Below are 23,563 nucleotides of genomic sequence, written 5' to 3' on the forward strand. Positions count from 1 at the left end.
AATTATAGATTAGTGATTTCCAGGGGTGGAGGGATAGAAAATATGGACAGCTACTAAATGGGTAGTTTCTCTTGGGGGTGAGGAAAATATTCTAAAATTAGTGGTAATGGTTGCACAGCTCTGTGAATATCCACTCATGCATCACATAACATTTTAGTCAATGACAGGACCACATAGATGAAAATGATCCTATAAGAAGATTATGTTGTGTCGGGATGCTGTAGCCATCTTAGTTTGCATTAAGTATACTCTGATGGTCACTCAGTGATGAATTGACTAATGACACAGAATATTTCCCTGTTATTAAATTGTTAACACACCAATTGTATACTATCAACTGAATTTTATAAATTAACTTTCTGTGAATCTTATGGTACATGAATTACATCTCAATAAAGCTATTACATAAATAACTTGGAATCTGAGGCCAAACAGACACACTGAAGATTCTATCTGTGCTGCTCCCTAGTTGTATGATGTTCCTCCCTCACAGCTGAGGTGAGTTGCATGAAGCAGGTGATGTCTGAAGGAAGCTGGCACACATCTTGGTGGACTCCAGAATTCTCCATTTCCAGGTATTACTTCTACCCTAGCAGGTCACCGACTTCCCATCCAGGGGGGGAACTCACCTCACCCTACATGAGTCTCTTCCTCCTTCAACCTAAGGTGAGGGCTTTCCTTTGGTGGTCAGAAGATCCTCCACAGTGCCTACTCCCTCTCCTAAACTCATCCTTGAAGCTCTCTGAACAACCAGGGTGCCCAGGAGGGTGGGATCAGGAGAGAGTACTGAGTTTTCTGCCATCTTGGCTCCTTTGGATTAAGTGGGCCCTTCCAGACAAGTACTCTCTAAAGGGGTGTGTGAGTTTGTGTGTGTGTGTGTGTGTGTGTGTGTGTGTGTGTGTGTGTGTGGAGGGGTGAAGAATGCAGAGAAAAAAGAAGGAAGGAGCCTAGTGTTGTCATTAAGGAGAGGCCAAAGGGCTGGAGGAGAGGCCTGACCTGGGATGGGCTTCTCTGTCCGGCTGACTTGCATACCCACCCACGATGGAGAGGATGACAACCACGAAGTCGAAGATGTTCCAGCTGTTGGTGAAGTAATAGTGGCGCAGGGCAGCCATCTTGACAATACACTCGCCTGTGAAGATGGCCACGAAGAGCAGGTTGATCTTGGCCAAGATGTTGACCTTCTCAGGGCTTTGGTCATCGGTCTCCACCATCATGGTCACCATGTTCAAGCAGATGAGAAACATGATGGTGACGTCAAAGGCCTGCTTGGTCACAATGTCGAAGATGAAGCCCTGGTACTTGTTCTGAAAGGAGGAGGGAGTGGGATAAGCTTCCCAGATGGGCTAGCACACTGCTCCCATCGCTGCCCCTCTCCCAGGCTACCCCTCCTCCAACTCCATCCTTGGGTGAGGCCAAAGCCCCCACCATCCCACCGCGATGAGTGCTGAGGAAGAAGTTGCAGAGATGAAAACAGTTGTATTCTCCTGCCTAAACACTCCCTGGGATTTGAGCAAAGCTCCTTCCCTCCAATGAGGCCTTCCCTGATGGATCCTCAGGGAGAGATTTTTCCCATCCTGAGTTTCCTTAGCATACTGTTCATTGTGCTTCTTTTCGTTCCCACAGTCTGAAGGTCAAATGAAAACTTCAATCCTAATAAATTATATGAGACCTTAGATTAATACACTCTACTCTTTTATGGAATTGATTTTATTTATTCTGCCAAATAAAACTATTTCATACTTATATGCATCTTTTAAAAATATATTTATTTTAAGTGGTTGATAGACCTTTATTTTACTCATTTATTTATATGTGGTGCTGAGAATCGAACCCAGTGCCTCACACATGCTAGGCAGGCACTCCACCACTGAGCCACAACCCCAGCCCTATGTGTATCTTTAACTGTAAGTCAATCCAGATTATTTGGGGGGGGGAGAAATAATATTATAATTAATTAAGCATATACATATACACCGAACTAACCTATAACAAAGCATAGTAAACAGACGAAATGATGAATGAGATCTTAAAAAGTGGGTCTGCCACTAATGAGGTAGTGATGTAGGTTACATCACCTAATTCTTTTGAGTATTTCTTCCCACCCTTCCCCCACCTTTGCAGGGAATGACTTGATGGGGCCAAGGGAGTCAGCCTAGCGGAGGACTCAGCAGCCCCTCCTGGCTCCGTTCACCAGGGGACTTGATTACAGCCCCCTGCCTGCTCAGGGGGCTCCAAGGACGAGGCTGTGAATGGAGGTGGGGCTGCAAAAGCTACCTGCTCTCCTTGGGGAAAACCTCTACCCCTTAGCGTTAGGAGGAGGCTCACGGGAAGCAGAGGTGTTCCAGTGGATATGTAGTGTCCCCTGGAGGCCACAGCCTTCTTGTGCTTTTGCCCCCACCTGTGTGGGGCTGAGACAGTATCTCTCAGCTGGGCTGAAAGATGGTGAGGAGACCCCAATGGCTTGCTATGGGGCTGTGGTAGGGGTGCCAGGGTTCCCCCAGAATACCCTCCCCACTCTGCTAAGAAACCTGGCTTACCACAGGCCGTGGGATGGGCTTCTGGGGCTTCTTGGAGCCCAGCTTCTTCATGGCATTGTAGTATTTCTTCTGTTCCTCTGTCATGAAGATGTCCTGGCCCCCTAAGTGCAGAGAGACAGGCACCAGACTCATTTTGGGGTTCTCAGAGGCCCAGCATGGAGGGCATAGGGGTCTTGCTTCCTTGATGGGGGTGCCAGGGTCTGCTACCTCCTCACTTCTTCTCATGGTGCAGGAAGTATGTCCCTAACATTTCTGCACCAGAAATTCTTCCCCAGGATCCCTGTCCTCATTCATCTGGAGTTCTTGTTGGCTTTCTGAGTTGCAAATCCAATTCTCCCTATGACCTTTCCCTCTTCTTGGCTTAGTCTGCCTTGGGGTTCTTTCTACCCACCTGGTTTACCTGCAACCCAATCGTGGCCCCTCTGATGGAACTCCAGGAAGACCTTGAGCCTCTGCATTTCTCCACCCAGGACCCCTAATCATGGATCAGTGTTGAGAGCCACAGCCGAAGGGGCCCCAGAAAACTTCCAGCTGCCAGCTGATGATTGGCTCACAGCGGCCCCAGCAACTTCTAGCTGCCAACTGATTGGCTCCTCTGCAGTGATGCTCATTGGGCTGTTTTGCCCGCCCTTTCAGACCACGGAGCTGCTCATTGGGGGACTTTTTTTGGCTCCGCCCACACGACCCGGCCAATCATCAGCTGAATGGGTGAGTGGCTCTCAACAGATCAGGTGAATAGCCCCCAGCTCTTACCCCTGCTTTCTCGGGAGCCTTGTCTCAGGTAGACTAGGGCAGGCCTCTCACCAAAGCCCCTTGTTATATTCTTACAGGCCGAGGCACAGCTATATTCATGGAAGTACCCCCCACCGGATTCCAACAGGAGCAGAAACAGGACCATCCTTAAGGGGGAGGGCAAGATGGGCCCTGGAGCCAGAATGGCTCCTCAGTCCCCAGCACCCCGCCTTTCCCTGCCCAGCCCAGGTGGAGCCAGTGCTCTACGTATCTTTTTCTTCTGCTGGTTGAAGTTGTCGATGATGACACCGATGAAGAGGTTCAGGGTGAAGAAAGACCCAAAGATGATGAAGACGACAAAGTAGATGTACATGTAGAGGTTGTACTCCCACTGCGGCTGCTCCTCATACTAAGGGAGAAATCAGACGGGGAGGTCAGACAGGCTGAGGCCTCAGGGACCAGGCAGGCAGGGGGTGTGGCAGAGAGCCATTCTGGGGGACAGGGTTTGTCCAGAGGAAGATGTGTGCAGGTGTGTGTGTCTGTGTCTGAGAACAGTGGGGACCGAGGTAGGTAGGACAGAGGTGAAGGGGGTGAATGGTGGCAGGCAGGACGTCAGGCATGCTGGGCTCAGGGCCTGGCACTGTGTCCGTATGTGGCTTCAGCCTGTGGGCCATTGGGAGGTTGGAGTATATTGGGACCTGTTTAATGAACTGTCAGTGTGATTGGGTGGGGTGAAAGGAGAAAGAAGAAACTTCATTTCCATCTCTATTGCTTCCAGCCCATTCTGAGTACGCTATATTGAGTTTGGAGGACTTCTTGGGAGATCACCCAACTTTGCCTCAGGGCTATGTCCAGGGATGCTGAAGCCCAGGTTGACACACTAGACATTGTCCTTGAAGATATTGCCCTGAGCTTTTAGATGTGGACACAGATTCCCTGGTAACTAAACAGGCTGGAGTTTCAGGTGCCTAATTTGGTGGGAGAGGTCAGTGTGACAACCTACCCCTCTGGAATCCACAGCTGCATACATAATGTCCATCCAGCCTTTAAATGTTGCCTAGGAGAAAAAGAGAAGATTAAGAAAATCATTTAGCTTTGCATCTTGCTTGAGTTAGGTAGAGCCCTTGTCTGGACCAATGAGGCCGGGCTTCTCCTATAAGAAGCAAGAGAGCCCCACTCACCCATTCAGTAGTGTCCAAAAGGCCGGGCAGTCCAGGGAAAGATCTTGTTTAGGGCTAGGGGGGCGGGGTGGGAAGCAGCTGAGCAGACATCCTAAGGAGGTCATGCAGTGTGAAATAAGCTTCATGACTGAGGCCAAGAGTCTGCCCTTCTGATGTGCACAGTTTAGATTCTAACTCAACACAGAGTTCCTACGGTGGGAGTGGGGGATGGAGAGGTGGGTCTTGAACTCTGTTCCAGTTCACGATTCAGTGCTGCCCTGTTTAGGCACCTCAGAGAACCATGAAGAAGTCCCTGAAGAATCCCAACCTTGCCTCATACTTAAGGGGTTCCTTTTGCTAATGGTGTGCTGTTAAGTGGCTAACAAATGAATTTCAAGAAGGAAAAAAGAAGTTCCTCACTGTCTGTTTACCAATTTCTCTGATTTAAATATTCTCACCATGGCTGATTTCAAGTTGCCAGAGTGTTGTGACTGAACCCAAAGTCAGGAAGAGATACACAGGAGAACAGCATTATAGCGTTTCCTACTGTTCAGACAGAAGCAATGAAAATAACTTCAACAGCACAGATGATAATGCAAAGTAATGCTGAGATCGGAGTATTTATTATCTTTGTTTGAACATCATTTAGTTAATTATATGTTTATGATATTTAATTTTTTATAATGGCTGTGTTTAACCACCAGCTTGCAAAATTTCTGCAAATGTCCCAATCGGCTCTTGTGGGCTGCCACGGGCTGGCCCCAGCACTCCACACCAAGGGAGTAAGGAGGGAGGGAGACTGAATGATGGAGATGGGGCCCTAGTGTGGCACCACGGTTGGCCCCAAGCTGGGCTGCTTCTGAAAGAAGATTCAGAAAGAGCCCAATAGACATGCTAGATGGTGAGACTGACTGCCCAGTGGATCTCGATTGTAGTCTTGGCAAAATCTCCTCTCTGAGCCTCCTTTCATGGCATATAAGCTCAACTCTGCAAATGTACTGTGTCTAGAGGTCCTCCTGAGACAGGCAGGTGCTATGGTTTGGGTCTAGAATGCCCCCACAGGTCCCCATGTTAAAGTTCTATCCCCAGCAAGGTGCAATTGGTGGGGAGGAGGGATATTTAACTGGTGGGGCCTAGTAGGAGATTTTCAGGTCATTGAGGGCATCCCCTTATGGGGAGCTAGTAGAACTCCAGCTCCTCTTCTTTTCTTTTGCTTCCTGCCCAGGAGGTGAGCAGCTTGCTCCAGCACCTAGCTCTGCCATGATGAGCTGCCTTGCCAGAGGCCCAAAGGTAAAGGGGGGCCTATAAGTCCATTATCTCAGGTATTTGTTCAATTAACAGAGAGCTGACTAGTCGTACAACAGGGCAGATGGGCAAGCTACGTCATCTCTCTATGCCATGAGTCCCCACCTGTAAAGAGAGACTGGGAAGTGCTTTGAAAACTGCTGGGGACTTCCCAAGGTTATGAGGTGCTTGTGACCGAATTCTTCCCAGCCACAGAATGGTTCTGGCTGCAAAGGTGAGCAGTTATTGCTCTACAAAGGGTTTTTCCTTCCAGAGTTCTAACATTCAGAGGGACAGTGACAGGGATGGACAGCTCTCAACATTTGGCCCTGAACCCATTCTCTACCAGGAGCCACAGGGGACTCTTTCTGGGCTACTAGTGCAACTTATGTGTACATGAAGGTGTGAGTGGTGGCACAGAATTTGTAGGTGATACTCTGCTGAGTCTTTCTCTGCTTTGGGGACTAGCAACAGGTGACTGGATTTCTGATTGGGTAGCAAGACAAGCAAACTGCAGCTTCACCCACTATGGTTCTGTTTGCATTTCTGTTGTCAGAGTTAAGAGTAGGTTAATTTTATGGGGTATGTTATAGGCACTGAAGCTATCCAACTTTTGTATTCAAAATATCAATGGAAACTCTCGAAGGATGCTGTTTAAACATCACATGTCTTGCACATTGAAGGTGAAAGCAAACATTTTCTTTTAAACAACTCAAGAGGTGTCACTACCTTCCATAACAGAGGTGGTCAGAATCACAATTTTGCAAATAGTTCAGTACCTGGGGGAGTCTTTTTATTATTATTATTATTATTATTATTGGCTGGCCCACATGCCATACATCTTGGAGAAGATGGTCTCTACTCTAGAACTGAAAATCTGCAGACCTGCCAAGGTACCAAGGGAATTTCCCTGGGAAATCCCTAGCTTCCTTTGGACCCTGTGACCGTATGGTGAGGATCCAACGGAGCCTCACCACCTCTGCTCCCACTCATGGGGGTGAAAGCCTGTGCTGCTGGAGGGCCAGTGGGAGGAAGGAAGTTCCTTCTCGCCAGGACTTACCACCTGCAGAAGGGCCAGGTACCCGGCCCCCACGTTGTCAAAGTTGACTTTCACCTTGGTCCAGTACAGTTCACCAGTCACGTTGAAGGACTCACACTCGCTCTTGTTGTTCACGATGGTGTAGTTCAAAGGCAGGTCCCCCTCGGTCTGATTGATGCACCTCCCAAACTTCCCCGCGAAGAGGTTCACGCCCATGATGCTGAAGATGAGCCAGAAGATGAGGCAGACCAGGAGGACATTCATGATGGATGGGATGGCGCCCACCAGGGCATTGACCACCACCTCAAGTGGACAGAGAGGAGACTCAGTTCTTGGGGGTGCCTGGAACATAGGCCCTTTTCAAGATCCCTTGTGGACTGAACTCCCCTGGCTACAGGTGCTGAGGGGGTGGGGGGTTGCAAATCCTCCAATCATGGGAGAGGCCAATTCCATGGCTAGGAGCCTTAGTGGGGAGTAAGGAACATGAGAGAGAGGACACTTTTCCTTTGCACCCTAAAGTCTGATGCAACTCCAGAATACACATCTTTCTCTTCTTGGCCCTGCCTTTCTTGCATCCATGACCTTCACAACTTGACTTTCATATAAGCAGGGTCTCTGGTAGTTGAGGATGCCATGCACATGTCCCCAAGACTTTGGGCCTCCTAGGAATCTCACTGGTTCTTATAGCCTCTAAGCTAATATTTTAGTATATTTTAGAGTTGCTGCCACTGGGATGGATGGATGGATATTTTTCCCTAAAGTCGACCCAACAGACTCCCAGGTACATGTCTGGAGGGGCCTGTGACTGTCTCCAGGTTCTGGTAAGAACAGCACCGGAGGTGAAGCTGGTGTGGGACTCCATGGTGTGCTCAAGAAGGTCCAGAAGCCAGGTAGGAAATGCTGCTCCCTAGCAGAGATGATGTCCCCTGACCCAGCTCTGAAGGGCACCAAGCTTCCTGGGGAGAGGGTAGGAGCCTTTGGTTGGCTTCTGAGGCCAGTGGCCCACAGGCATTCCTGGAACCTACCATCTCCCCGTGTCCCTCTGGAATCAAATGTCCTTGCTTCCAAAGAGACATTTGACTCTAGTCTGATTATTCACTTGTGAATGGGTATAAGTGATGTATTTCTCCATGAACGGGAGATGTGGTCAAGGTTCAAAGCCACCAACCCAATGACAAGCTGTTATGATGGTGCCTGCTGGGTCAGATAGACAGTAGAAGTGTTCTCTGAAGTCACCCAAAATTGTGTACATTTTGTTTAAAAAAGTGCACACACCAACACACATTTGTTTTCTTGCTGTGTGTCACAGCTAACGCTCATTTGCCTTCCATGCTCACATTCTTTGGTGACATGTGATTACCAGAAATGCCTGGGCAGCTGCACCAGGAACACAGCGCAAAGGTGTTAACATGCACGTGACTCTCGCCCTCTGCAAACTGGCACCTGATGTGACAGTGTAGCAGGCTTCGTGCCACCCCCTCTCCCCTGTTCCCATCACAGAGGGAAGGCCACCTGTGTTTGCCAGGAGAGGCAGGGGGTGCAGCCTTACAAGCAGTGGGCGCACGGAGAGGGGACCCTGCAGCAGAGCAGAAGTGGAGGGGCCCTGGGTGCCCATGGGGCTGTGGTGTCACCAAGGCTCCTGGGCCCAGTGAGCTGTTGCCTCCTCTCCCTTGTCCAGTGTCCCTGGCCCTCACTGGACCCCACAAGGCTGCAAGGCTGGGGGTGGTCTCGCCTAGCTCTCTGTCCCCTGGTTCCCCTCCCCCCAACACAACCCAGTTAGACTCTCCCAGAGATTCTGAATCATGCTCCTGCCAAGTCACTGAGGCCACTGTCCCAGCTTCAGCTGGGTCCCTGGCTGAGCCTGTGGCTCTCAGTGTGACTGCCTCCCGCAGCTCCTCTTACCCTCATGCCCTCAAATCGTGACAGGGCTCTCAGGGGACGGAGTGCACGCAACGTCCGCAGTGACTTGATGGGACCCATCTCGGCAAAGCCCAGGGTGTTGGCCACCAGGCTGACCAGTGAGACCTGCGGAGGAAAGTGGAGGTGGGGGGAGGGGGGTGGCTGAAGACACAGAGGGCAGCGCTCTGGGCCCACCTCAGACAGACTGGGCCTCCCCCATGTCCAATCTTCATGACTCCCAAGCTTCGCAGGCCCACTCTGCACTGGGCCCGGTGTCCTGGAGCCTGAGAGGCTTGGGGAGAACCCAGGGGTGTCCTGGCTTTAGGCCCTTCTGAGATCCCACTATTTGCAATGCCACACAGACTCTGAATTGCTCCTCTAGCTCCCTGGTGTTGGCTTGGTCACCCCTACTCTCCAAGTGAGAAAACTAAGTTCCGAAGCCACCCTGCTGCTGGGGCAGAGCAGGGACACAAAACCTAGGCATTGAGTTCCCAAATGCTTTCCTTCAAGTCACATTCTATTGCACCTCTGGTGGAAAAGAAAGGGCAGTCCTGGGTGGAGCAGGAACAAATCGCCCAGGGGCACTCCCCGAAAGCTGGACTTTGCAACTTGCCAGCGTCTTCTAAGGAGGACAGTGTAAGTGGGGACTTGGTGGCAACAGGAGCCTCGGCAATCTGTTCCCCCTGCCCTGGCAGAGCATCCCCACCATGTGGATTTCATTTCTCTAAAGCTCCATGGTCATCCACTCCCTTCCTCCTGCACTGCTGGCCTGTGCTCACGGGCTGGAAATGGCTCTCGTGGTAGGTGACTGTGGACAAGGGCCTGAGTACACAGCCTCCTCCCAGGTTTGAAGTACCAGGTGGCAGGTGGCTGGCAAACGGGGCTTGGAGGAAGAAGACCCTGGGATTAAGTTCTTTGCTGCCTCCACCCACCCCTTGAGGATGTTGGCCTCTGGGTCCTCAGTCCTGGAGAGGCAGAGGGACATCTCTCAGGGACCTCCTCCTGAGGGCAAGGCCTCCAGAACACCAAGCCTGGCCAGTCTGCCTGTCCTCTTCCTAAACGCCATCTGGTCACCTGTGTTCTCTCCAAGGCTGGCCCCCCTTGCTCCATCCCTACCCCCCCCCATCTCAGTTGACGATAGCCCCATCCTCCCAGCTGCTCAAGCCACAAGCCTTGGCGATGTCCCTTCCTCCTCTCAGTTTCTGACACCCTGCGTCTAACCCATCAGGATTTCCTGTTGGCTCGGCCTTCAGCATACTCCAGACCTCTAAACATTTATCACCACGTCCACTGACGCCCTCCTGACCAGGCCACGTCATCTCTCCCTGGGTGACTGCCAGAGCCTCTAACCCTTCTGCCTGCTCCCACCTGTGCGCCCCGCCCCTCCCAGGACAGAGCGATCCTTTAAGAATGAAAGCTGGTCCATGTCCCTCTTCTGTTCAAAGCCCTCCGATGCCTTTGCATTTCATTCTAAATAAGAGTCCATGTTTTTCCCTCTCCATTTGTTCCTGTGCCTCATCTCCTGCCTTCCCTCTGCTCCAGCCACTCTGGCTTCCTGGCAGTTCCTCAAATATGCCCCTAGGCATTCTCCAGCCACAGGGCCTTTGCACTGCTATTCCAACCTCTGCTGGGAACATTCTGCAAGACATCTGCCTGGCTAACCTCAACCTCTTTTAAATCTGCTCAAATGCTGTCTCTGTGGGTCAGCTCCTGACAGACTATTTAAAGGGAAGGCACCTTCCCTTCCAGCCTGGCTCTGGTCCCGGGACTCCTAATCTTCCCTCCTCCTTTTTTTCCATGCTACATCTCACATTCTGACATGAAATAAAATGGACTTATTTCGTCTGCTTATTGTTGGTTGTCACCCTTCCTCCACGTGGGAAGGAGTTTTTGTCTGTTTTATTCCCTGAGCTCACAACAGTGTTTGTACATAGTAGATGCTCATAGCATTTACTGAAAACGTGCATGAATAGGTTCCGGAAACATCCTGAGCCGGAGACCACCTTTCCTGGACAGCATGGCCAGTGCCAAGAAAGCCAGATTCCAGCTGATCGTGTGGTGTGCTCCTGTAATTCCAGCAACTTGGGAAGATGAGGCAGGAGGGTCACAAATTCAAGGCCCCAACTCAGCAATTTAGTGAGGCCCTGAGCAACTTAAATGAGACCTTGTCTCAAAATTAAAAATAAAAAGGGTTGGGGAGGTAGTTCAGTGGTAAAGCACCCCTGGGTTCAATCCCCAGCACCTTAAATAATGAAAGGAAGAAAGAAAGCCATCTTCCGGCATTTGCTTCCTCTGCCCTACTATAGGCAAGGCCCCACCTGGCCGTCACCTGAGGTGCCTGCTCCCAGCTCACCCTCCTGCCTTGGCCTGAGCCAGGCAGGCCTTCAGCTCCCTTTACCCTCTCTGCCTCAGCTCTGAGTTCCCCATGGTGGCGGTGGCAGTGGTGGGTGGCCTGTGGCTGGTGGAAGTCTTTGCAGTCTCTCTGAGCCTGCCCCCAGGGAGTTCCTCAGCAGACCTGACTTCCCAAGAAGCTGCAGCCACAGCAGGCCTCAGGGCTGAGTTGTCAGGACCCCGGGCTCTCCCAAGAGCCTTCTTCCACTTGCAGGGCTCTGAGGGCTGGACCAGGATGCCCGGGGCATCTAGAACTCTGCCCCTGGTCCCCCAGCCCTGCTCAGCCTAGCAATGGCATCGACGCCTCTTGGCCTCTTGGGGTGATAGAAAGAGGCTGGGACTGGAGGCACAGGAACTTGGGTTTGTGTCTCTGTGCATATTCTCCAGCCCATGGAGTCTCCCCTGCTAGAGCCTCCCGCACGGGCTTGGTTGGCTAGGCCTGGTCAGGTTCCACTACTGGTGCTGAGCCTCTCCCTCTGGCAGGAACTGAACACAGGCCTCGGCCGCTTCCGTAACCACAGAAAGTCTGGGCTGGTATGAAAATCCCAATGCCAAGCCCAGGAGCCACTGGCAGACCTGGAACCTTCTGGAAAGCCCTGTGCAGTCTGCGAATCCTGACCTGACTCTGCTCTATGGCACCCACCCTGAGCCCTCTGAGCCACTGGTCTTTACCCTCTGGGAGAGCAGACAGGGCTTTTCCACAGGCTGAGCCTGGACCTTGCTCAGGGTCCCTGACAGTCATCCTGGTAAGTGTCCTGGGGCCAGGGAAGCTACGGGGCAGGAGCTTCCCACTCCGTCTGCTCAGATTGGGTGCTCCAACTAGGTGCTCAGAAGGAAGGGCAAACTCACAGATAGGCGAGTCCTTCCAGCTTCCTGGCCATCCAGGCAGCCACCCTCAGCCCTCCTCCTCACAGGTGACTCCATCCTGGTCTATCCTCCCCAGTGGTACCTGCCATTGCCGCTGGAGCATCCATTACCTGACCTCCCTCCATCCCCTGTGTGGGCAGGGAGGCTCTGCACTGCTGGCTGTCTAGCGGGCCTGAGACACTCCGCAGTCCATATGGGGAGGACTGCAGATCAGGTGGGTCTGCTCATCCTCCTCTTTTGGCCACCCCAAGAGGGTGAGTCCCCCAATCTTCCCTGGCTGATGCCTGAACTGCTAGAGAACTGTCACTCCAAGAAGCAGGGACCTAGGTCCTCTCCTGCTCCTGTTCCAAATGGGGGGTTTTAATGGCAAGGACCCTGAGGTCAAGTCCTGGGTCTCTCAGACTCAGAGCCTCCTTCCTTTCTGCCTGCCCCACTGCACAGCTGAGCACCTCCACTTCCGGCTGCTGACTCTTACGGGCCCAGTTCCTCCATCCCTCTCTGGGCAATGGGCCACCCCCTCCTCTGTTCCCCACCTGTGGCCACACTCACATCCACAATGAGGAAGTCCAGCCAGCACCAGGCGTTGGTGAAGTACTTCTTGAAGCCGTAGGCCACCCACTTGAGCAGCATCTCCAGCACGAACACGTAGGTGAACATCTTGTCAGCGTACTCCAGCAGAACCTTGATGGTCTTCCGCTCCTCCAGGTAGATGTCCTCAAAGGCCTGTGGGTAAGGACAGGTGGGTGTAGTGTCCTGACCACTACCAACTCCATCCTGCAGGAGGCACTGTTGCTCACAATGGCTGCTGCCAGGTGGGCGGGGACAGAGGTGAGGAACCGAGGAGGGGAGCTGAGGGGTGATTCCTCCCTTCAATGCTGGGCTAGATTCCACTCCAAGGTGGGGTTGGGCCAATGGTAGAACAGAAAATAGTCCTACAGTGGTGGACAACAAAGGAGCAGGTGTCAGTTCTGGTCTAGGGTGTGTTTAGGATTAACCTGTCCAAAAGGATTTTTTAAAATATTATTTTAGTTGTAGATGGACACACTATCTTTATTATTTATTTATTTATTTATTTATTTATTTTAATGTGATGCTGAGGATTGAACCCAAGGCCTCATGCATGCGAGGCAAGTGTTCTACCACTGAGCCACAACCCCAGCACTGCCAAAACAATTTTATCATGGAAAGCTTTTATAGCTTTCTGCCAGACACAATGTAAAACTATTTTTTTTTAGTTGTTGATAGACCTTTATTTTATTTATTTATACATGGTGCTGAGAATCGAACCCAGTGCCTCACACATGCCAGGCAAGTGCACTACCACTAAGCTACAGCCCAAGCCCCTAAAACTGGTTTTGTATTCATTCTACTTATTTAATTTTGTACTCATTCTACTTATTTAATTTTTTTTTTGTTTTTTTTAATGGTCTAATATTCATAACTCATTTTTAAAGAAATTAATTAATTTATTTGTTCTAATTTGTTATACATGACAGCAGAATGCATATCAGTGCATAGGACTCAAATGAAGCACAATTCTGTTTTAATATTAGAAAGGTATTCATTCCATTTATTTTGTACAGCTCCCTAATATTCATAGGGAGTAATATTGGCTTCCAATTGTAATAGTGATTAAGTTTGCTTTGACAATTAATATATGTAAATAAAAAAACCCGGGGCTGGGATTATAGCTCAGTGGTGGAGCATTTGCCTCGCACGTGTGAGGCCCTGGGTTCGATCCTTAGCACCACATAAAAATAAATAAATAAAATAAAGATATTGTGTCCATCGACAAATAAAAATATATGTATTTAAAAAAAAACACCGAGAGTTGAAGCAGAATTTTTAATATATGTTTGTAAGAGTGATCTTGGATATGAAGTTTAGGAGGTGTAGGACTAGATGAAGTCACATCGCCTATTATCCTCAGGATTGAGGAGGCAAAGCCTCCAGAATGCTGAGGTGGTGGTTGGCCTTTCCCCACTTCCTCATTCTTGCCACCACCCAAGGGCCTGAGCCTACAGTTACTTCGCCATCCAGAGCGCACTCTGAGGCTCCCCATCCAGGCAACTGAACGCGTCACTGAGGGCCCTGGGGAGCACCTTCCTCCTGCCACTATTGGCTCTCCCCACCTGACTGTAGGGCCTCTGTGTGCTGCACTGAACTGCGGATCAGTGCTGTTCACAATGCCTGGAGGTGCACTGCTGAGGCATATATATGGCTAACTGGGTCCATGTAGATAGCACAGGGGTATAATTCAGGTCCCCAAATGGACTTTGGAAGTTGTTCAAGACAAAAAGCAGGCATATATATATATATAAGTGTGTGTATTTACATACATATGTATATCTCTTTTTTTAATATTTATTTTTTAGTTTTAGGAGGACACAATATCTTAATAGATGTATGCACACATATCTTAATTTCAGAATACATATATTCTGAAATAAAATGTGTGCTTCTTATAAAATTTAAATAATAGAGAAATTATAAAAACTGACATTTCCAATTTCATGACCCTAAAGCAACCACGGCTAACATTTAGGTGAACACTCTTTTTGACACTATTGATGTGTAAGTGTGCATACGTATGCATGCACACACACACACACAAACCCATATGCAATGCACACAGAATTTATACACTATTATTTCTATAAGATACACTATTTACTTTGAAATTACTTTCCAACAGTCTATTAGGTGAAACTTTATTCACTCAATAATGTGAATGCCTCATATAATAGTTATCAATCTTTTAAAGGGCTATATATTTTAATATTTGCATATTCTACTATTTATTGAGCTAAAACCCCTGTGGGTGCACATTTCAGTTTATCCTTAGCGGAAACAACACTGAGGCGAACAATGTGTCAGATTACTTGTCAAGGATAAATTTCTAGAATAGAGGGGCCAGGTCTAAGGTGTGGTTTTTGCATAGACTGGGAAACAAGTTCCCAGAGGACAGCAATTTACACTCCATCTACAGAGCACAGAGGTGGCTGCTTCCCCAACTACTCCACCAACACAGGTGTTATTTTTCCTTCTTTTGCTTTTCCCAGACTAATGAATGAAAACTGTATTTCATTACATTCTAATTTATTTTACTACCAGGAATGCTGACATTTTTCCTTAGGTATCTGCAGTTTTCCTTTTGTGAATTGCCTGTTCATATCCTTTGCCTATTTTTAAGAGTACTGTGTATTTGAGCACATTAACTCTGTTTGATATACTTCATCCGACATTGTTGTGTGCCTTTAAATCTTGTTTACCCCACGTCAGTATCATTTATTAGTATATTATTTAATATGGTTATAGAATTTGTTATAATTTTCACTTAGTAAAATCTTTGGTGTACCAAGAAAGCCCTTGTTTGTTCCAAGACTACAAAATCCTTCTTTCCTTTTTTTTATTTTTTATTTTTTTGGTAATGGGGATTGAATCCAGGGGTGCTTTACCACTGAGTCACATCCCCAGTACTTCTTATTTTTTATTTTGAGACAGGGTCTTACTAAGTTGCTTGGGCCAGTTGGTGAGGTTGGTCTCAAACTTAGGCTCTTCCTGTCTCAGCCTCCTGAGTTGCTGGGATCATAGGCATGTGCCAATGCACCCAATGGGTCCCCTACTTTTTTAAAAGTTTTGTGGTTTGATTGTTTGGTATTCCAGTTTTAAAGATCAATACGTTTTGGTAAAGAGTAAATACCTATTTTAACACATTTTAAAAGTGGTTTGACAACTGTCTCAACACTTTATTAAGTGATCCACTTAAAATCCATCATTAGACCTGAGTGCTTTGGCGCACACCTATGATCCCTGTGACTCAGCAGGCTGAAGAAGGAGGATCTTAAGTTTGAGGCCAGCCCCAGGCATGCTAGGGAAGTGCTCTGCCACTGAGCTAAGCTCCTCTGTGTGGGTCTGATGATGTCTATTCCCGCATTAATATCACATGAATTTCTTAGGACCTTTTTTGTAATTTTCATGATAAACTTTGTTTGTCAAATTCACTCAAAAAGGGATAAAATTTACTGCTATCACATGGAATCTATTAAATGCTTTAGAAACTAATACAGAGTCTTCCTATGTGAGATTGGAGTATGAATTCTATTTGTTTTTTAAAATGCTTTTTAGCAAAGTTTTATACTTTTATATATATATGGTTTTCTTTCTTTCTTTTCTTTTCTTTTTTATACCGGGGATTGAACCCAGCAGCATTTAACCACTAAGCCACATCCCCAGCCCTATTTTGAATTTTATTTAGAGGCAGGGTCTCACAGAGTTGCTTAGTGCCTCACTGTTGCTGAGGCTAGCTTTAAACTCAGGATCCTTCTGCCTCAGCTTCTCGAGCTGCTGGGATTGCAGGCATGTATCACCATGCCTGGCTTATATGTTTTATTTAGAGACAGGGTCTCACTGAGTTGTTAGGGCCTTGCTAAATCACTGAGGCTGGCTTTAAACTTGAGATTCCTCCGCCTGAGTTGCTAGGATTACAGGTGTGCGTCATCATGCCCAGCTCTTATATTTATTCCCAGTTATTATGCTTACAGTGTCTGGCAGGTAAGGAATATTTGAGAAATGTTATTTGTAACTAAGTGGTTTCTGTTAGTGTAAAATAATAACAACAGTAACAATTCTTTGTTACTTTATAACTAGACATATAACATTTTTGAAAGGTTTTTAAATTGTTCTAGGTGACCATATTATCCACAAATCATGATATATTTCTATTATTTTTAATTCTTTTTTATTTTTGTGGTGTTGAGGATTGCTGGGCAAATGCTCTACCACCAAGCTACATTATCAGCCCCAATTTCTATTATTTTTAATTCTTGCTTTTATGCTCAACTGATTGTATTGACTTCACTTTCTTCCATTTTTGAATTTTTACACTGTGTGTTTAATTTTCTTGATTAATCACACTGGCAGGTACTTAAGACTGTTATTTAATAATGAGCAAGAGCTAAGAAGTAGTTAAATGATCCTTCTTGTATTCTTAACCTTAATGAGAATGTTCAAGGGCTTTACTACTAATGATGATGATAGAATTGGAGAGTTTTTCACTATATTTAAAAAAGTATGCTTTATATTTTCACCAGAGTTTGAAATACACATTCATTGAAATAATTGTATGTTTTTTTAATCTTTGTCCTATTCATATAAATATATTTCCTAATATGCACTATACTAACATTTTAGAATATAACTATGATATATTTTATCTTTTAAATATGTTTCTGGATTATATTTGCATGTGGTTTTTTTCCGAGATTTTTGCATTACTATTTGTAAGTACAGAGTATGAACTATGAAAAAGTGGTCTATTGCTTCTTTTTCGGTATACTGAAATTTTAAAAACCAGCATTCTTTAGTTTTCATAAAAATAATCAGTAGACTTTCCACCTCTTTTAATGTTCTAGAATATTTTTTTAGGATTATTTTTACATTCCCAAGGAAGAAAATAGAATATTTTCTTCCTTGGGAATGTAAAAATAATCACCTTTGGAGATGTGAGGGATTAGATTAGCTAGTGGCTTATTTTATTATTTTAATTTTTAAGGTTTGAGATTTTATATTATTTTCTAATTCAGTAATTACTTCTCATGATTTCTTTAAGATTATTTTGTTATGTTTCTAATTTATCTAATTTTGTTATGTTTCTTATTTACTTTCTTTTTATTTAATGATAAAAGTGTTCCTCTAAGAATTTTCCTCTTATTACAGCTTTGGCTGCATCCCACATGCAGTATTTTCAATATGTTATATTCCAGGTGGCCCCATTAGTTTTTTCCTCAATCTTTATTCTTCTTTTCTTATTTTCCTAGTTTTCATGTAGGCAAAGTTGGTGGAATAATAATCTTTGATTTATTACACACTGTCATCACTGGTCCATAAATGACCCTCTTTATTTTACTTATTTATTCATTTACTTATTTATTGAGCATTTATGAACCTAGCACCAACGTATTTTCTGTTTTATTCAAGGTCTGGTTAAGAATGACTTTCATATTTTAAGTGTTTGTTTTTCATCTTTTATTTATTCATTTATTTTATGTGTGGTGCTGGGGATTGAACCCAGGGCTTCACATATGCTAGATAAGTGCTCTACTACTGAGCTACATCCCTAGCCCCTATTTTTGGCATTTCTAGCAATTTCCTTATCTGTAAAATTGTCTTAGTAATCATACTTATCTTATAGGCTTATTGTGAGAATTAAATGAATGAATGTTCATAAAATGCTTAGAGTAATCTCTGGCATATAATACTATTTAGGTGTTAATTTATTAGATAAAATTACATATATATAGATATATAGACACATACATATGTATATCCCATTGTCTTGTTCTTTATACTTGGTTTGTCTAAAACTAACAGAAGTGTGCTAAATCTCTCAGTACTGTTTCACTGTGTCATTTTTTCCTGTTTTTTTTTTTTCCCCTGGTGGTTTTTGTTTTATATATTTCAGTGCTATGCCATCCTAAGCTGTTCATTACAGTTATACTTTTATTGTAGATTGGACCTTCACTGTCTCATCTCAAGGTTTTTAATTTAAATTAAACCACATTTAATATTAACAAACAAAACCTCTGTTTTTTGTTGTCATTGTTTGCATTTGCTTTATACAGGTTGAGCATCCCAAAATGCAAAATCCAAAATACTCCCTAAACTTCTGGTTGCTGACATAACTTTCAAAGTTTTGGGTTTTGGACTATTTCAGATTTTGGGTTAGGGATGCTCAATTGGTAATGTCTATGCAAATGTTGCCAAATTGAAAAATATTCAAAATCTGAAACACTTCTGGTTCCAAGTATTTCAGATAAGGGATATTCAACCTGTAAAACTTTTATTTTATGTTTAATATCTCTGAGACTCCTTGTTTCAGGTTTGTCATTTGAGAGCACATAGCTGGTGTGTGTGTTTTTATAATTCATTCAGAGTCCTTTTCTTTTTAAAAGATGAATTTTATCCACTTATATTTATTATTAAAACATGTTTGATCTTGCCTCTGCTATTTTATGCTTTATTGTTACTTCTTTTTTTTAATTTTCTTTCTTTCTTTTTTTTTTGGTTGTAAAATTTGTTTTGCTTTTTAAAAAAGTTCCCTCAGCAATTTGGAAGGGATATAGTTTGCTTTCTGCTGAACAAGTTTGTAACTTTAAATAAAACACTGAAGACTTCTTTTTCCCAATCTATTACTGACATGGTGCTTTTTTTTAAACAACAGTGCTTGGCTGTCTCCCCTGATCAGATTCACCAGATGCTTGCCAAAACTCCTCCTCACTTACGCCAGGCTGAGATTTTCCTCCACAGCCCAGACTAAATGGCTCTGGCTGCCCTTGCTTGTGGCTGTTTAAAAACAAAACTTGTTAACATATTGTCAAATCATCCTTCTCTGAAACCCACAGAGATTTGGCTCTGGTTGCCAATGGTAAAACAGCAGGCAGACTGAAAACCATGGCTTTAGGCCCACTCTGAAATAAGGGAGGGGCAGTGTTTGGGGCGGATAGTAGGACCAGAGGTTGAGATGTGACAGCCACAGTGCCTCCCCACAGATAGCTTTGGATTAAAGTGCCCTTCCTCCCATTCTGTGGCCCAACGTACTTCCTGTTAGTTGTTCATCTGTGTGGGGCTCTCACCTCCCCAATAACACAGGTGCTTGTTCCCCCTGGACCAGGAACTTTTTCATTTCTTTGGAAGCCCTCTCCCTGTTCACTAGTACCTACCAGAAACCTCTCCAGGGCTCTCCTGAGAGATCAGAGCAGGGTGCTTGAAAGCCAGATAGAACATCTCTGCAGGGCTTCACTCCTCCTCCTGGCCTCAATAAACCTCCCTGCTTCCACAGCTCAGCTCCACCTGCTGCCTCCGGGAAGTCTCCCCTGATTGCTCCAGTTCCCCTGGCTCAGTGCTGAATCAAACTTCCTGAATCTGGTTTTCCCAACTAGACTAGAAGCCCCTGAAGCCAGGCCTGAGGTCTCCTTTTCCTGTTGCTCCCCCACAGCTCACTTCGAAAGATACAAGGAGAGTATAGAAAAAAAATCTATTGAACAAATAAATGGAAGGTCGAGACAAAGGACTGTGGAATCTGACTGCCTGGGTTCACATGCCAGATCTGTGGCTCCCGACGGGTGGGAATTTGGAAGTATTACTTAATGTTGCCGCAAAGATTTGTTGTAGGCATTAATGAAAATGTGTGAACTACGTGGCCTGCCTCCCTGGAAGAGGAACTGAGTGGAGCTACCACTGTACCCTCAGTTTTAACTTTATTATAATGGCCTGAAAGAATGCCTGATGCTCTCTCTACGCAGGCAGGTGAGTCACCAGAGCTGCAGTGTGGGAGGTTGGTGATCTGGGGCATCCCATTTCTCTTTCGTGGAACAAGGAAGGGGGCTGGACACATGGCCTCCGCCATCCCTCCCTGGTCTGGCCTCCACGCATGCTGTGGGCATGGAGTTTGTGAGCGGTACTCTGTTCCAGGAGTCTGGGGATCACATTTTCAAGCAGAGGTTCTGCCCCAGTTTCCTGACCTGGCTTTCTAGCTGGAGACCTCATTTTCCTGCCCTCCCCTCCTTCTCCAGCCCTCCCTGCCCCAACTCTGCATCCCGGGGAGAGTACCAGAGCTCCACTGCTGAGCAGGATCATGAAGATGATGAATGTCTCGAACCAGCTGTGCTCCACGATGCGGTAGCAGGTCTTGCGCAGTCGCCACCAGACCTTGCCTGGGGCCTGTGTGGTGTCCACTGCGCAGCAGGGACAGCGCCGGACGCAGCCTATGGGAGAGGGTGACAGATAGGCCCAGCTCAGGGCCTGTCAATGCCCATGACTGATGGGCAGAAGGCGGTGGAGCTGAGGGAATGAGTGAGAGAAAGAGGTTGCAATAATGGGGTAGTAAACAGGGCAACATGGCCGGTGGGCCCATGGTGGGGGAGGACTGTCGGTCTTCCCTGCAAGGGCCACACACTCAGCAGGTACTGTGTGGAGAGGCTGAATGGACTAAGCATTCAGAGAATGGGTGAACAGCCTGGTGGGGCTAGGCAGGGGCAAGACTGGGGTTGGCATGGGTTCCAGCTTATTCTCTGCTCATTTGGGAAACCCCTCCCCCTGGAGAAATGCTCAGAAACTCCTGGGGTACTCTGTCCCCAGTCCTTCTCCTTCTTTTGCAGTTTCAGAGCCTTGGGAACAGTAGACCTCTCCGTGACAGCCTCTACTGAAATGTCACATGAAGGGAAAACCCTCATTTTGTCCCCAGCTACCAATTCAGGAGAATGATAGATGTCAGTTACTAACACGGCCACACGCCACACCTATCTTAAGTATTTACCTAGGGCCTACTATGTGCCAGGGCCTGGGGCACTGGTGCAGTGGGGGCATGTACAGTTGGGCTACCACACCACACAGTGTCACCGGGCCTTGGTGCTGCTGTACTTCAGCTGCCCAGCCCTGCACACCGCAGCAGACGTGCCATGACTCCTGTCAGTGGTAGATGGAAGAACTCCCAGGGCCACAGAGGAACGGGGAAGGAGAGTGGTTCCAGGTCAGCGTGTGGGTGTGACATGGCCCTGGATGCTAGAGTTGCTGGTCCTTCTGTCTGTCCCCTCTGGGAGAGGTTGAGGCTGGGGCAAAGGGCTTCCCAGAGCCCTACCTTCAGTGAAGCAGTCTTCTGGATCCTTGACATCCTCACCCAAGTCAGGGATCTGCTCTAGGAGGTCAGCCGTGTTGGTCATGTCTGCTGTGCTCCCCTCAGAGTAACTGTCCTCATGGGTCTGTGGGCAGGGGAGGGCAAGGGCATAAGTGGGCTGGGAAGCAGCCTCCAGCCTTGAGCCCAGAGTCCGGGGGGGGAAGCTTTTGGCTCTCTCAGGGGAGGAGCCCCAGTCACCCCCCCCCATTGCATGCCCTGAGAATCTGAGGTGAGGGAGGGTAGGGGGCACCCGCTGCAGAGACACTTAGGGCCAGTCAGGCCTGAGCCAAGGCTGGGCCTCAGAGCTCCTGCCTGGGTCTGTGGTTCTGGTCTTCTGGGGTTTAGACCCGGGAGGTGGTATAAGAAAGGGCTCTGGGAGCACACTGGGGTGGAACAAAACAGACCCGGGAGGGTACAGGGGACACACATTGGGAATGCAGATGCACATTCAGAACAGTCAGAACAGGGCCGCAGGCACACACAGCAGCAAGTCAGACATGCAGAGAACAGGCCAGCAACCCAGCCCGTGCTTCTCGACCCATCCATAGGGATGCTGATGTGATGTGCAGAGCCTGGGGTAAGACTGAGAACATGCCAGAACCTTCTACCGGCCATGCAGGGAATTGCTGCCCGGGCCTGATAACTTGATGGTGCGTGCATGTGGGTGTGCCCTTGTGTCTGGGTGTCTCTTGTGGGCCTATGAAGGTGTCGCAGTGGCCACTGCTGGTGCTCTGCCCAGTTCCCCTCGACTAGGCCAGAGCACCCATTCGTGGCTGCTGTGAAGACTGGTGGCTGAGCTGACCTCTCCTCCCGAAAACTCCTGTTAGCCAGGGAGCTGCCATCCTGGGAAGAGTCTCAGTGGTGACCCCCTGGGTGGCCAACACCCAGAGCCTGACCAGCAAGACTGAGGAAGTGCAGCCCCTGCCTGTGGCACACTTCCTACTCCTGAGCTTCCCTGTGGACAGGACTTTCACAGCTCCCTCCTTCCTCATGGATCTCTCCTGAGAGCCCTCCCTTCACACGCAGCCATCCCCAGCTCAGGCTCTGCAGCTAGGGAGTCCAAGCTAAAGACAGATGTCATCAGGGGTTTCTGTGAAGAAAGGAAATCCCTCATCGGCCTCCCGCCAGGTCAACCCCCGCCTCAGCTGGCTCCCTGTCACAGCAGCCCAGGCCCACGAGGCTGCCACTCTGCTTAGATGTGGAAACAGCTTTGATCCTCCAGGCTGCCTTGTTTGTCCCTTCCTCTGAAAATCACTCTGCTGATGTCTCCACATCTTGTGCACGTCTGAGGTTTGTGATGGGAAAGGGCTGACGAGTTCCAGGGGAAAGTGGCCCGAGGGGTGAGGCTCTCTTCTTTGTGATCTCTGTGACTTGGAAGGCTCCCTCCTCTCTCTTCCCAGCTCAGCTGGGCTCTGAAAGGGGTAGGCCAAGAAGGCCCAGATGCTGACAATGCCTAAAATACACGGGGCTGTCACTTGGAGGACACTTTTTAGGATCTTCCTGCAGATGAGACATGGAAGTCCTTTCCTGGGGAAAAACCCTGGCATCTCTCTCTTTCTCTCCCCCTCCCCTCCCTCTTTTTCTCTCTTTCTCTCTCCCTTTGACAGGGCCCATCATGAAGTGATTTGAAGAAAGGAAGAAATGACCATACTCTAAGGTCCACATACTCTCCGGTGACTGTCTGTCTTCTCTATTCCTGCTCCCACACCCCTTCAAGGTTAAGACCATCCAGGGGGAGGACTGTGACCTGCCCAGAGGGAAGGAGGACTCTACTAGACCCTCACACTTCAAACTAACTGTGACCATAAATCCTTGCCCAGGTCTGTCTCTCAGCAGGGAAAGTCACAATGCTGGGCTGAGGAGCAAGGTCAGGTGGCAGGACAATAGCACTGAGCTCTCTCTGCCCACGTGACCTCTACATTTCACTTATCGTGAGCCAGGTTGGGCAGTATTGTTAGCCACGCCATGATCCCTTTGC

The 23,563-nt window shown here is 47.6% G+C and overlaps 1 protein-coding gene across 1 annotated transcript in view; it reads right to left on the reverse strand.

Annotated features, from left to right (window-relative positions):
• Positions 1–23,563, reverse strand: part of Scn5a (sodium voltage-gated channel alpha subunit 5) — a 95,280-nt gene that overhangs the window by 3,014 nt on the left and 68,703 nt on the right. The window contains exons 19-27 of the mRNA XM_077795666.1: positions 21,550–21,670; positions 20,523–20,677; positions 12,462–12,635; positions 8,658–8,780; positions 6,777–7,058; positions 4,276–4,329; positions 3,544–3,681; positions 2,541–2,645; positions 1,037–1,307 (exon numbers count right to left, since the gene is read on the reverse strand). Of these exons, the coding sequence (XP_077651792.1) occupies positions 1,037–1,307; positions 2,541–2,645; positions 3,544–3,681; positions 4,276–4,329; positions 6,777–7,058; positions 8,658–8,780; positions 12,462–12,635; positions 20,523–20,677; positions 21,550–21,670 (1,423 nt within the window). The remainder of the gene's footprint in view (positions 1–1,036; positions 1,308–2,540; positions 2,646–3,543; positions 3,682–4,275; positions 4,330–6,776; positions 7,059–8,657; positions 8,781–12,461; positions 12,636–20,522; positions 20,678–21,549; positions 21,671–23,563) is intronic.

This window comes from Urocitellus parryii, chromosome 3 (genome assembly GCF_045843805.1).
Source record: "Urocitellus parryii isolate mUroPar1 chromosome 3, mUroPar1.hap1, whole genome shotgun sequence".
NCBI classification, from domain to species: Eukaryota; Metazoa; Chordata; class Mammalia; order Rodentia; family Sciuridae; genus Urocitellus; species Urocitellus parryii.